Here is a 15609-nt window from a genome sequence, read left to right as displayed (position 1 = left end):
CTCACCAAGGATATAGGATGAGGAATAGCACTGGAAAAGTAAAAGTTCTAAGTTAAATAAAATTCCAATAACGTGAATATGTACCAAAGATGAAAATAAAAGGAAATTTTCATACATATCTGTTAAAAACTTTACTTCTTCACGCTAATGAACAATAATGTTTTACAATCTTTGTTATAGGAAGCTCTAATAGGTTTGTAAAATACGCTATTTTTATAACTGGAAGCAATAACATATCACAAATACTGCTTACTCTTTAAAGGAGCTCCTGTTATAGAGATAGCTCTGATTCAAATTTATTGATATTCCAAATTTCACTGCAGTCTAACTGCCTTTGAAACTTCTACATTACTACAGAATCTACTACACTTCAGTATACCATTCATAAACCTTTGATTTCCAACAGAAGTTTTACAAGGAAACAACTCCTTCAGAACCTTTAAAGAATCATACCATTGTGCCCTAAATCCTGATTGAGGTTATTCATTTTTCAAATTCTAAGAACATTATGATATTTTATGTAATAAGAAATGTTGAGATTATTACTAAAACTAACATTATAGGCAATGTTTCTACCTCTGCTTTGTTAAAGCCAATGAATGGAATTCATGTCTTGTGACATACATCCTCAGCCTCCTCATGGACTTTCTGAAATTGTGGGTTCCTCTCACCAAAGTGATCTAGTCTGCTTGTAACTACTACAATACTTTTCTAAACAATCAGTGTAAAAAAGGAAGATGCTTCTCAAAACATGCGGAGGGCAAAAATAATGTCTAAACTGCAGGCTTCTACTGAGAAGTTAGGGAACAAGAAGAAATGCTGTGCAGCATGCTACATTAAATTTCCCCCACTCTGATGATAGGCAGATTAGAGTAGGACTTGCATTTGCCTTTTTTCCAATAGCACAGATGAAGAGTGATCCAGACAATGAGAGAGCTGAACTTCAATCTCTACTAAATCCAGAAGGGTGTCATGGTCTACCTGTACAGGAACGTGCTCTGTCCTTTTTCTTGAAACTTCCCTGTGTAACTGGAAATTCAAGAGCCCAAAGCAAGCAGGCAAATGAAAGTTAGACACCACAGTTAGACACTTCTGTTGTTTCAGTATGCATTGTTGCTAGCTGGATGAACTGAAACTTGATTACAGAGCTAGGAAACAGCATTCAGGTAGACCCTACAAGGTAAAGCTAAGGACTACTAGCTGCCAAGTATCAGCCACCACATTACAGTGGCCAGTTACACCTGGAAGCATGGGAAATAGCTAATGAAAGACAATAGCTTCTGTATCTATTTATTCCTCTTCTCCTTTCCTTTTAAAGAAAGTTTAAAGAAAAGATGATAAATAACTTTTAATCTAAAACCAAAAGAAATACTCAGAAAACATGTATAACTAAAAAGAGCATCCTGTCAGAGAACGGTATGTACAAACCAGGTGAAAGGCCCAGTCAAAGAAACCAAGAAAAAATTCATTCTGTGTGCTCTTTAGTTATCCTGAGAGTATAGTTACTTCCATGCTTTGGTGTATTCTGTTTAAACATTTCTGGAAAAATTACATTGTCATGGACTTGCTATCCAAAGCCAAGATTCCCATAAGCAAACTTTGTTAAAAGATAATCCTAGAGCTACGAACATATATATTTTATTTTGCATTCACTGAATTTTGTATCTATCTACTTTATGAAACAAGATTTTATTTAATAATGTTAATGAACATACGACACGTACAGTGTCATTTTTCATAACATTTACAGATACATCTAAACACTTCTGCTTGAAAACAATCAGAATATGTATTTTGATACTTTCAATTTGCATCTATGCATAACATAATACACCAATTTAACAATTTCTATTCACAGCATGCCAATATCGCTGAAACACCTACATTTAGCTAGTCAGCCAAAAATCCAGCTAATTGTTCCAATTGAGCATAAAATTTGTTGGCAATTTTGTTCAACACAAATCATATATTTCTATCCAAGTAATTTCTATAGTCATTTGATTGTGCAGTACATGTGCAAAATAAATTTTGTGAAGTGGAAAGATACATTTTTATCAAAGAAAAATTAACAAAACCAGGTTTTCTGAACTTGATTGACAGGTCCTAGAGCACACAGGCTGCTAAGCAGACATTTTACTTTCTTGCTAGCATGAAATATTAGGAGACTAACTTGGAAGTATACAAATCTCCTATGCATCATTTTTAACGCATACTTACAATGTCTGTTCACCCATTTGGGTAAATTGATTCGACAGAAATAAGCAAACAAACAAGAGAATTCAGGAACTAAAAATGTGTTTTCTGTGAGTTTAGAGACTGCATGCATTCCAGAACCAATCTAGATTTTCCTTTTAAAAAATCATTTAAGGTAAGGATTCAAGACATCAACAAGTTTTGAGGTGTTGGTGTACATTTTAACAATTAACATAAAATAATTGTGGTCAGTATTAAAAAATGACTCAGCTTATTCCAGACAGCATTTCTCAGATTATTAGATTCCACATATGCCAAAGGAGGGAACTATTTCTTATAAATCTTAAAATTTGTTAACTTGACTCCAGGCAAGGAATTGGACATCCATATACTTAATATTGAATAGAGATAGTAGGCACAACACAAAAAAAATATAGCGGTGACCAGTATGCGCATGCAACTAGATTAGGTGTTTGTTCTGAATCACAGACTCAGAACGTTCACACATTGCTAGACACAAATTTAAGCAGAAGCAACCAAAGCTGTATGCAAATATAAAGATACTTGATCAGGCAGAGCTACACTGTTATATATGACCACTGAATTACACAATAAATAGCGTGAAATGTAAAATTTTATTTCATGAAAAACATCATTCTGGGAGGGAGGAATTATTGCAGGGACAAAACAATTCTGCTTTCAGGTAAGTGCTTTTCTCTAATGAAAGAACTACAGAATGTGATTTTTGCATTTGATATAGCATGCCTCATACATTCTATCACAGAAGGATACCCAATGAGAATCAATGCTTTGCAAAGGAGAAAAGAAAGATTTGAAAGTAGATTCAAAATAAAGTGACTCAGCAGTTTAGGAGGGAAAAAAATAAAAAGAGAAAAAAAGAGAGAAACAGGACTGAAGCAATGGGCATAGAAGAATGCAGTGAGCCATTAAGGTCAAAATGTAGCATAAGGTAATGGAGTTCTTGAGACACTGTACCGCAAATTTAGCCTAATCCTTGAGTAATACAAAAAAAAAAAATGGGAAATGTGATCCAATACAGATTCTTTTTTTCAGTGTCAGATGTATCATCTGACTACATTTCTCTGAGATCTAGTAGTTTAGGATGTATGGATCTTGAAAGGCTATAAAAATGTTAATGCACTGGTTAAGATAAGAAATAATTATATCATGAATATAAACTTCAAGGAGAAAAGTAAAGCTATTCCAGAACGAATTGGAGATTACATTAGGCAAACCGACAGTCATAGAGAGACTGGGGGTCAGAGATGACTTAACAGTTTCTGATCTTCCAAGAAAGCTGAGGTTGTGCATCAATGAAGATAAGAACAACAGTGAAAAGAAGGGTCAGAAACATTCAGTACCAGAAAACTAATAGTGCAATGAAGGTAATTAAGATTTTCAAACAACATAAATGGTGAATTTTCAGAGTATGCAGAAGGAAGAGCTAGTTGGCAATCAGAATCATAATGTAGGCAGAGCTGAAAGGAGAGAAGCTATTAGGTACATGGTTCCTGAGAAATGTTTGTCCAACCTGTTCTAAAAAACTTTCAGTAAAAGAAATTCCATCACCTCCCCAGGCAATTGCTTCCAGTGATTCAGTTTTATTATGAGAAGTTTTTCCTGATATCAGTCCTAAGACTTTTCTACTACAATTTAAGTCCATTACACCTTTGCTGCCTACAGTGCACACAAAGAAAAAATTATTGCCCTCCTGATTGCTACTAACCTTTTGCATATTTGAAGGTTATTATTTTGACTCCTTTCAATAGTCTGCTCCAATTTCCTTGACTCTTCCTTGTAGTCATATTTTCTAAATCTCTGATTGCTCACATTGTTCGCAACCAGATTCTCTCTCCTCTGGTCCTCTTTGAGTTACAGTGCTACAAACTGGACACAGTACTTAGCCAAGGTCTTTCCAATGCCAAGCAGAGCTTGGCTTACAGACATACCATGAAAATGAGAAATGGAAAAAAAAGAAAAGAATTAAAGAGAATGAGAGCTCTAAAATCATGCATATCCAAAGCCTTCTAAATTACAAAAGAAACAATACACCCTTAGTTTCTGAATGGCATTAATAAGTAACAGGATAGACGTCTCTAAACTGTTTCTGCTCCACTGAGTCCACCTATGGTTTTCCCAGGCCCTAGAAACATTCAGAACAATCTGCAATTTGTTCTACATGATTTCAGCTGAACTATTTCATGAGCTGCATCTATACCTGACACTGCACCTTCCTCAGCACTAATCATAAAGACAGAAAAAGACAGAGAGATTAGCCAGCAAAACCATCTTTCCCCATCCAGGAGAATGTCTACTCTTCCCACAAGATAGCGCGGGATAATGTCTAGTTATCCCACCATAACAACAAAGAATAACCAGATCTGGTCATATTTTAAACAAAATTAATAATATTTTATATAATTAATCTGTTCTTTAAAGTTCTTGGAGTTCAGCTCCCTAATCAGTTTGCATAAGCCACACTTACAACTTTGTAAATTATATAGCATGACTTTTTAAGTAAGCAAAAAGTGCAAGTATAGTTGATAGCACCTCTTGCTAAATATTTATTGCATTTATGGTCACTGAAAACAAGATGACCACTCTAGGGAAAATTTCATTGCCTTCAATAAATTATTACTCTCTTGCAATATCAGTTAATTTATCCTCTTTTACTGACACTAAAATTAGGAACTGAGAATACTAGGGGGCAATTCGATGACCTGTAACATAGAATTGGGAAGAGTCTGTTCCTTGATTTTAAGCATTATGTCATCAAAATAATGCAAGTGTAATGCTAAGAAAGCATACAACCTTTTTTTGTTTGTTTGTTTTGTACAAAATAGTGAAGTATGCTTAGGTTGCAGTTTCAGAAATTACTCATTGAATTTTCAAATTAAACAAGAAAATGAATGGAAATTAACTGGAATTATTTAAAAAGCAAGCTAAAAAGTCCTGAGACTATATTGGCAAGGGAAAAGAGCAACACAGCTTATTAGTATAAACTTCAGCTACCTAAACCCCCCACACCTCTGGTACAGGATTTTAGTGTGTTTTAATAAGTCATTCTGATTTCCAATAGCCATTCTTGGCATAAGGTTAGCTACTGCTGTTGGTGCATAAATTCCAATTCTTTTACTCAAATAAATGAGAAATAATTGAATATTGTTCCATTATACTTATCAGCAGTGTCTGAAATTCAAGACGTATTTAATGTACCATAAATATTTCTTGCTACTTACTAGAGAAACAAGGACAGATTTTATGTGAATTTTAAAATTCTTTAGATCATCTTACCTTGTCAGAAGTAGAGAACAATCTAACATCTGTGACAATTCTACAAGAGATGCAGTAACTCGATGGAAAAATGATTGTAAGGATTACTGCATGCTTTTCTGCGGAAATAATTATTAAAGAACATCAATTTGAAAAAAGAAATCCCAGTCAGACTCTATAGATATCAAATGCATGATCAGCATAAAGGCAAATCTGCATTTGGTTCTTAAGCAGACAATAATACATCTGTCTTTACTCCAGCAGATGTGGCACAGTAGATGCTGCTGTTCAGAGACTTAGCATGACCTTACATTAGAATTTACAATAGTGCCCACCTTATCTCACACACATAAAGAAAGAATCTGTCCCTATTTCAAAAAAATGCATGTGCTATGAACGAGCTGAAAAGCACCCAGAAGCTGGGCAAAACAGGACAGGAAAAAAAAATATCTTTCCTCTTAACATGCAGGTAAGTAAAATGACTGTCAGCAGAACAGTGGAAGTGAATCTTCAAAAGTGATTTGTATTTGGGGAAAAAATATTACCTTATAGGAGGCATAGTCTATGAAGAAAGAACCAAAACGCAGCATGTCCAGAAAAAAAGAAATGAAATAAATAATAATAAAACTTCATAATACTGAGGGCGTTGCATGACAAGAAGTATCACGTCTATTGATCTACAATGTTTTTTAAATTTTTATGAATCTTGTACTGAAAAAAATATGGTGGTCTCACAAAATACCACAGTATTATCAGACTCCGGACAGGGAGCTTTTGATGCTTTCTTTCTCTGCTCCTTAACAGCCTGCACTACATAAAACTGCGAGTAGTGGGACCTCAGGAATTCCTTCTTCTCTTTAACCTGACCCTGGATACCAGCTACTTCCCTGTACTCCCCCTTTGCCAGTTCTCCTATTGGGACCTGGAGGCTCACTGCCCACCTGACTTCCCTACCTCTCCTCTACTGGCATAACTGTAGGGAAATGGCATTATAATGGAAGCAAATTATGATGCAGACTGGGGTTGGCATAGGTATTTTTTTCTCCAAAATAGGGCACAAGATTAGTATCTTAATTATCAAGCTACAAGGACAGTAGATATTGCCTCATACATTTAGAATTAGGATAGTACTGTGCTGTCAATATTATTAGCAGGATGGCGGCTGACGTGTAGGGATGGCTGACCAATAGGGAAGGAGGGCAAGGGAAAAACAAAGTTTGACTTTTCCTGTATTAAGTTTAAGCTGACAATAATGTATTTAAGAGCTGATATATAGCCAACATGCCAGAACGGATGACAAGATGAGACTTGGTAATGTCATGTTGTGAAATCAGTTCCACAGAAGGGACGCCTGAAGAGGTAAAGATGGATGATTAATATGATTTAAATCGGGAAGAGCAAAGGCTATTGCCAGTGCCTGGAAACTACTCAGACAGCAGGAAACTGGAGGAATATGATGCAGATGATTTTTTTTTAATTATTTTTTATTTTCTTTTTTAGGATACTGTCATTTTGTTGGCGAAACATTAAGACAGACAGACTGGCTGGTAAAGACACCTCAAAATAACAAAATTTCAGCATTCTTCTGTAGTTCTCAAGATTTTAATTTGCTGTAAATTGTGGCTAATGTAAAACAGACCCAAATATTATCAGTTGTAGTGTAAGTATCTAAAGTAGGCAATCATTATAAATACAGTATCCATATTCTTACTTTTTAAAATACAGCTTCGAAACACTGGACAAAAAGTACCTCACTACTGCAAAATCAAATTTTATAGTAAAAAATTTCTTCCAGGTATTTAAAAATAAATGTAAATAATAAAAAAAAACTAATCAAAATGACCATGTAGATAGTCATATGAGCATTGATATGCATGAGACCATCCATATAAATTTAGAACACCAGCTGTACAAAACCACCACCACATAAGTCAGATGACATTAATGAACAGCAGTCCTACTATGCAGTTGAAAGGGAGATGCAGTAATGTATGCAACAGTTCGATGACATTGCACTGTGTTCAAAGGGCACATGGATCAATACAATGTGATTGGAAGCACAGTGTCAATAAAAAGCATATCAATAACATCTAAAGTATCAGTGAGTAGCACACAACAATGAAATTATGAGGTTAGGGGTCACAATGCCCCACCATCACAAACTGGAACCCCTAATATGCCAGAGAAAGATCTCCTCAATGCTGGTGGAACATTTGGAAGGGAGTTACTGCATCTTGCTCATTTTTTTACCAAAAGAACTCTAATTTTAAATGATCACAATGGGCATCAGATATCGCAGTATTATTAAAACAATTTTATGATTCTACTTTAATAAAACAAAGTTATAGCTACTTCACTTTATCCTTTGTTTAAGCACTGTATCCTAGAATTGTGTGATCCAAATTCCCTTCTGCCCAAAAAAAAAGAGTTATGACTGAACAGAATTGCAATTAAAACTTCTCGCGTCCTTCTTTTGCAAATTCAGGGAAGACCTGGAACAGAAGCTCAATATAGCACTTTCTTATAGAATATACATAAAAGGACAATCAATATCCTGAATCACATTCATTTAATCCTCAGCAAAATGTTTTGTTTTGATATAGAACAGTATATCTTAATTCAGAGGAAACTCTGAATGGTCTCCATTCTGTGCATAACTATATATTAATTAGTAAAAGAAAAAAAAAACACGCACGCACACACACAAAAACCCTATGGTTACTGAATACTAAGCAATTACTAGAAAATGCTTAGTCTAGGAAGAAAAAGCTAATAAAAACTGTAAAATATAATTAAAATATTTTAGCATCTACCTCTTTTAGTGCTAAATAAAAGACACTAGAGAAGAAAATGTGGCAATTAACTTGTGATGTTTACTTCTAAAGTTTAATTAAATAATCAGTATGTACAGAATTAGAGTTTGGACGCCTCAGCTCCCACTCATTGCCTCCCTCTGAAAAGACAACAGAGAAAATGTTCTCAGATGTCAGCACAGAAGCAATGAAAACACATTCCAAAAAGTTAACTTTTAACTACAGTGTACTTTGTCCTCAGTGTGGAAGGCTGGAGAGGTCTTGTGTTCCACAATAAAAGGAGACAGAAATATGGTGAAGGGGTGGGTGTCTGTGTGTGTCCTAGTAATTTGGTCTGAAAATAACAAAGCATCTCCAAAAAGATATGGCATTTTTATGCACCACCTATTCCATGTATTTAAACTATGTCAGCAAGAACAATTGTGATTGCTTCCTATACAGTAGCAGGACAGAGAGCCTCAATTTGATAAGTACTCAAGAGCTGATTCTTTTTCTTCCTGCTAGGAATCTGTTTTTCACATTGCTCACTTCTCCATAAACCTTAGAGATTTGATAGTGTATTTAATCTTCCATTGAAAGAGGCTATTGAGAAAAGTAAGAGAAGCTTTGAATTTAAGAGGAATTGGCAGCAATGAAAAGTACAATCTTGAAAGATTTCAGAGCTATCACACCTCATTCTCAGGTCCCATCATAAATAAGATAAAGTAATAATTGTAAACACAATATTATAAATAAAAGAAAAGGAATAGAGGATTACAATCTACCAAAACCCCAACCTAGATTAGATATTCATTATTATCCACGTATTGTAATTCTCCTATTTTCAGGTGAAACTTCCAGAATCTATTTCATGCATTATTACACTATTCCAGTATTACATTGTCTTGCATATTATTATTTCTTTTTCAATGGCCTGCAATTACAATAAAAGAATGCAGTAATGTAGCCATTATCTACAAACGAAAATATGCAGTATAGTCTGTATTCTTTAAACCTGTACATATAAAACAACATGGAAATGCTACTCACAGTTGCTTTATTTATTTATTTGTTTGTTTGCTGTAATATCTGCTAATTAAGATAGATGTTAACTAGGGGGCACTCTGTACTCGAAGGACTGAGCATGAGGTTTGCTTTCTCCTGTGTCTTGCATTCCTTCAGCTCATATCCATCAGGAAAGGAGTGCCAGGTGAGCTGACTGTCACTCCAGACGAGGCTAATAGATTCTCCAGTGGCTTTTGTTACAGCTCATGTCATGCTATTAAAAATATGCACCTTGAAAATGGCATAACATATGTAGCTGAGACTTGTCAGCTCCAGGTAATCAGACTGCTTGGTTTCAGAAGCAGATGCAGATGAGACTAACAATATAAATATGCAAATCACAATGGTCCCTTGTCAGCACCACTGTTCCTACCTCTAATGGCCCTCGTAGAAAGTCTGTTTGCTCAGCTCCTACTTCCAGTGCTACATCGACAGAAGCAAAGGGGCGGCTGGCCATCTGCTGTCGCTCCCGCATAAGTTGCTGATGGGGAAAAAATGATGTTTTAACAAAACATTAAAAAGTGCACCAGATATTAGGCTGCCCTACTAACCTCCCATTACAATGTTAGAATGCAAATAGCATGCAAATAGTCACATTTTTAATATTAAAGGGAGAAATTTACACTAAAAGATCATCTTCTATATTTACTTGAGGAGTGAGCCTGGAGAGCTTAGGTTGTCTACAAACAGTCTTTCAGCTTGAACTCTGATGAAGTCTCCAAATGAACACTCCCCTAACTGGCTATTCATTCAAAATAACTTTGCTATTTGTGCTAGTTGGAAACAGATATGGGAAATGTTTGGTAAAAATAGCTGATGTCTAATTCCACTGATAAAGCATGCAGCAGAACACCTGCCAAGAACAAGCCCACTTGGCCTTCAAATTTTCATACTTCACTACTAAGCCAGATGGAGTTAATAGTGTCAGGACTCATAATTTTATGGAGCATCTTTCCTGCAGTTACTTAAAAATGAAGAATAATGTGTCAGTACTGGGAAGCCTGCATCAGTATATTTGAATATGATCAGTTATGCTCACAGAGCTTGTACTATCCCTTCCAATCATACCAGTGTGCACAGAAGTCCCAAGCAAAACCACAAAGCTAACTCATATTTCTTCTTCAATCTGTAATTATAATGCTTATTAAACCATGATGAATAAAAATGATGACCAGCACTAGATATTACAGATCTTACTTCACTGGTTCAGTGCAACTAATAAAAGCATTATTAAATATTTAAAGTGAATGAGTCGTGCAATTAAAGTCGTGTGCTCCTTCAACTGAACAGGATGTCACGGCATCTTGAAAAGACAAAACACTTACAAAAATGTGTTATTAGAAAAGATCTAAGTTTCATTTTCTTCGTGGTTTTCTCCCTATTACTTCTCTGGAAAGCATAAAACATTAGAAACTAGCATTTGAATGTAAATGACGCTTGCACTGTGACGTACTGTTCATAAAAGCCTTTGAAATAATAAAAGGAATACAAACAAATACTTGCCGGCAGCTTACTAATAAACACTCTTGATTTAAGGCCTGTTACAAAGCAACAAGCTCAACTTTGTAATACCTTGTGCATTTTTTCCTTGACTTGCATTTTAAGATTGTCTTCAGAAATCTAAAGTAGTATTCGCACCATTAAAATCAAAACTGTATTCTCCTAACTCATACCTAGTACATTCTCAAGGCCTGTTTTTGTTTTTTCAAAAAACATGCATTGTATTTGTCAGTGAGCACTCACACAAATGGGCCCTCAGCATATCGTATCAAGGGGATAACTGGTGTCTGTGATATGTCTGTGGACTTTATAGTCAATAAATAAATAAAATAAAATAGTCAATAAATAAATAAAAGCTTAATTTGAATATATAGATAGTTAAAAATAGGTTTTCAACCCTTCATTTAAAAATGAAACTAGTGGTTTCTGATGTACATGAGTACTGATTTGCATCAATACAATATTCATAGATTTACAGCCAGAAATAACTGCTATGGCTCTCAACTCTTACCAACAACTTGATAAACACCACAAAAATTTAAAGTATAAAAACACTGAGTCCCTACATGCTAAAATGACTGTATCTAACTCATTTTCTTCCTAAAACAAACAAAAAAAAATAAAGAAAACAATGTTATTAGAGTAGTCCTGCCATATGGAACTCATTACAGTATTTTAATTGCATTGAGCTATTGGCAAATGCTTACATTTTAATAGGAAACCAAACATTGTTTTAAACAAATAGAATTGCTTGGGGAAAGTAGTTAAACGAGCAGAATAACCTATGCTCCAAATGCACAAATGATTATTTAAAAGATTTAGTCAATACAGATTACCAAGGAATGAGTATTTGATATGCTCACAGTTTTTTAAGGGTAGAAGTTTTCTTCACCTCTGCTTCTAGCCATGCATTCAGTAAAACTTTTTCATTCATAAGGCAGTTGCTGTAATTTTGATACTCTGTCATTTACGAATAGTACTACAAAGATTAGTACTATGAAGACTCTTAATTAGCTCTGTAAACAAGAATGAACATTTTAAAAGGTTCAGCAACCCATGAAGTGCTGCTGAGCTGGCAGCTGAGCATTTCACATCAAAAAAAAAAAAAAAAAATTGCTCTATTCAAAATACTACTTCTTTCTGTTCAGCATTTTAAAGCTTGCTGTAAGGTGCAGCAGAGGAAAAATAAGTGGGAATGAGGAAAAAAGCAGTAAGATATTATGATGCTTAAAATCAGTTTTGCAGACAGTGAAGGTCACTAACTCCCACCATTTGCAATTGTTCATGCATCAAGACTATGAAAAAGGCAAAATTCCAGTCATAGAAAATGTTGTGAGCTAGGTTATTGCCTCACAGGCGGCATTCAGGTGTGACACGCTGTGCTCCAGCCACATGCTGGTTGCACATAGTTCATTCAGGTATGTGGAAAACCCCATAATTCACCTAATAGGTCAGGAAACAGAGAAACTCTCCAAGAATTTATCCAAACATGGGTATTATAAGAAGAGGGAAGAGACTCTTCCTGAACTTTTTTGCAACAGTCAAAGAAATGAAAAAACACATAGATTGCATCACAGATCAGGTAGAATAAACATAGGAAAGCAGGAATGGAACTACACTGGTTTTGCCATATATACATATTTAAAAAAAAAAATAAAATTACTGCATTTTAAAACCATACCAAAAAATAAAAATCCCAACATACTTCTTCAGTAATAGGGGGATACTTCCCTTGGAGACAAAAAATAGATGGGGATTACTACAATATTTAAATATTGTATCACAAATTTAATTTATAATATTCAGAATTAAGCATATGCCTAAACATTCACTTAGACTTACGGGAACTTCAAAACCTAAATCTCTCAGCACAGGACTGAGAAACTCAATGGCCTCTATCTGGCTGACCAGACAACTAATTTCAAGCTGTACCATAACTTAAAATCTCTTTAAGCTCAAGAATATTGATGAGATTTGTTTTTTAGGTGTCTCTGTGTTTTGTTTTGTTTTTTCCCCCAATAATTTCAAAGTACTAAGTTTTTAATTAATTTTATTTTTATGTAATAGTGTTTTTCTGAAGTATAAAATTGTGTTTGTCATCAATGAAGAACAATAATATGCTACGGTAGTATAAATTATTTCACCCATTTCTCACTCAAAACCTATATAGTTCAAGAACACTTCTTATGAAACAACCATTTTTGGCATAATCATTTCCTTGTCATGGAAACATACATTTCACCAGACTTTCCACGGATATGTAGACATCTTTATCACTAGTTATTTTATTTTTTAGTTTTGCTTTGCTAGTCAAATAAGAAGAACAGAACAGAACAGAATGACCAGTTTCCCTATTTAGAAGTACATAACAGAGAAATATCTGGGTATTGCAATTAAATTTTACTGTTGATCAGAAAAAAAAAAATCTCTTGGGGGACACTTCTCCGATAAATGCAGTTTGGAGGGAATTAAAATGTTCCATAGGATCTTGTGCAATAAGAAAATGTATCTGTTGAAAAGTCTTTATTAAGTACAAATGTTATTTTTTTCTTTTTTTGTTGTTGTTTTGTTTGATAACATTCAGACTTACATTCAAAACATTTTGATGCCAATAATGTATTCATGTATAATAAAACACAATGCAAAGCACATATTGCAATGATTTAACATTATCAGAATACACTTCAGTAATCCCAGGCTTACATTTTTCAAGGCTTTTGTATTTTAGGTAGTGTTAACATTTTGCTTCTCTTTCCTATTTAGAAGATTGCTTCATTCTTTTCTCTCTCTCTCTCTCTCTCTCTCTTTCTTTCTAGGAATAGGATACTGTTCTTTTGACAAGCACTGCTTTTTTCTATGCTCCTCTAAAAACCCTAATTGAAAAAGCATGAGATGTGAGGAACTAGGACAGGTGTACTTTTCCTTTGTTGGACAGTAACAGACAATCTTGAGAGACTGATAGGTTAGGATAGCTAAAAAGGATGAAACCACTTTAGTGCCTTAGAAGGATGAATAGAGAAGTCTTCTCAAAGATCCTTCTGACGGGGGCTGGCACCTTAGTTTAGTCTATTAGTTAGCAAGGTCTATGTTAAAGAGTGCACCATAAAGCATGCACAGACCAGTGTGTATGTCAAAGTTCATGGGACAGCTTGACAGCTAGGGTGGCCAAGCACTTCTGAAATGTTAAGGAGACTTCTGACAGCCAGACCAAGAAAGCCTTCCTTTTGGCTGTTTAGAGGCAGGCAGTCTCAGTACCTGACTTCAGAAATAAGGAAGGATACGGCAGTTGAAAGGGTGACAATTATTTTAGCAACAACATAATTCTGCCTAGGTTTTCTTCCTTCACATCTTAGATTTTATTTATCCCCCCCAACAAGATTACTACCAACATTATATCTGACTCTGCCCCAAGATAAGTATTCAAAACCTTGAAGAGCAGTGATTCTGCGCTCTCTCTCGGCAACTTTTTAGTCACACAGTTTTTCCAAATGCCAAATCTGAAATTCCCATTCTGCTTATTCATCACCCATCTCTGACTTGTCTGCTGTTACAGCTTGGTCTCCTCCTCTCCTGTTTCTGTGCTGTCAAATGCTGATGTGAATAACACCAAAAGGCTAAAACAAAAGCATTAACAATGCCCTGTGTTAGATGACATTTCAAGAAAAAGTGTTTGGAATGAGGAAAAAAATGTCAAAACATCAATAACAGTTGCATTGACTAATTTATGACCACGCTGCATTTGACAAACTTCAGGGGTAAAAACAAATATATATGTAATTATATATAAGTGGACAGTCCTGCAAAAATTGACATTTTCTATAAGCCATATAATTTAGTCATTCATACATATTCTTGATTTTTATTTATTTTTTTTATTGCCATACCTAATCAATAGAAGTAACTTAAGTGGTTTTGAGTGGATACAGATCTGACTGGACCACACACATATTAGTTAGAAACAGAATTTATTTCCCTTTGAAAATCCTAAATTCTCATTTTCAAACTGAATTGTACATAATTCAATGTAGCTCTCATTATTTGCTTTAATTTGCACAAAGATTGTCTTCTCTGTAACTTTTCTCATTGTAACTATCGGTGTTACAAATCTCTTCAAATTAAATGAGCTATTTACATAGCTGGAAAGGAGAGGAATTTCTCATTTATGTGTTGAATAACCTACTTGGTTAATTTCCAAATCAGATGATTTCATGGGAATGGTGTATCTATGTTGTCACTTCTGAAGTGAACTAAGCTCACTGTTCCATTATTGCAGGAGATACGGTGACTTTGAGAAGCCGGACAAAAGGCACCACAGGGAAGTAAGCACCAGGAATTTTCATGCTTATGACAGTAGTCTTACAATCCAGATTCACTCATTCTCTCCATCATGAACTTCCTAAATAACCCTGGTAAATTGCCTTCCCTGTGCCTCATTTCCCAGTCTGTTAAGTGGGAAGGGCTCTGACATGAGTGCATTCAGGTAGGCAATGAGATATTACAATGATCGCTACAGGATAAAGTGCTATTTGCACTGCAAAACAGACTCTATAGAAAGTTCCTAAGATATCAGAAGCTATTCCATGCCACTTTCTTTTAAAATTGCCTGAAGAAAAAGCACTTTCAGGTGTGTGCAAATTCTGTCATGGGAAAAAAAATGAGAGGAGTTATACTTTTTGTCCTAGCTTTGCACTGAATAAAATGAAGGGTTATTTAAACTAGACATAGTCCAGCAAACAACAGCTAAGACATACTTAAAATACAGTGT

At 34.9% G+C, this 15609-nt stretch overlaps 1 protein-coding gene across 16 annotated transcripts in view; it reads right to left on the bottom strand.

Moving 5' to 3' along the window:
* The window catches only part of ATRNL1 (attractin like 1), a 519237-nt gene that overhangs the window by 118575 nt on the left and 385053 nt on the right, over positions 1-15609 (bottom strand). For 14 of the 16 annotated variants that reach the window (XM_080597609.1, XM_080597608.1, XM_080597595.1 and 11 more), the window contains one exon: positions 9718-9825. The exons of the other annotated variants lie outside the window; for them this stretch is intronic. In XM_080597609.1, coding sequence (XP_080453735.1) covers positions 9718-9825 — 108 coding nt within the window. The remainder of the gene's footprint in view (positions 1-9717; positions 9826-15609) is intronic. 16 annotated transcript variants of the gene reach the window in all.

The sequence above is a fragment of the Anser brachyrhynchus genome, assembly GCF_964034855.1.
Source record: "Anser brachyrhynchus genome assembly, chromosome: 6".
NCBI lineage: Eukaryota > Metazoa > Chordata > Aves > Anseriformes > Anatidae > Anser > Anser brachyrhynchus.
Note: the sequence above shows the minus strand (reverse complement) of the source record. Positions and strands in the feature narration are given on the sequence as shown.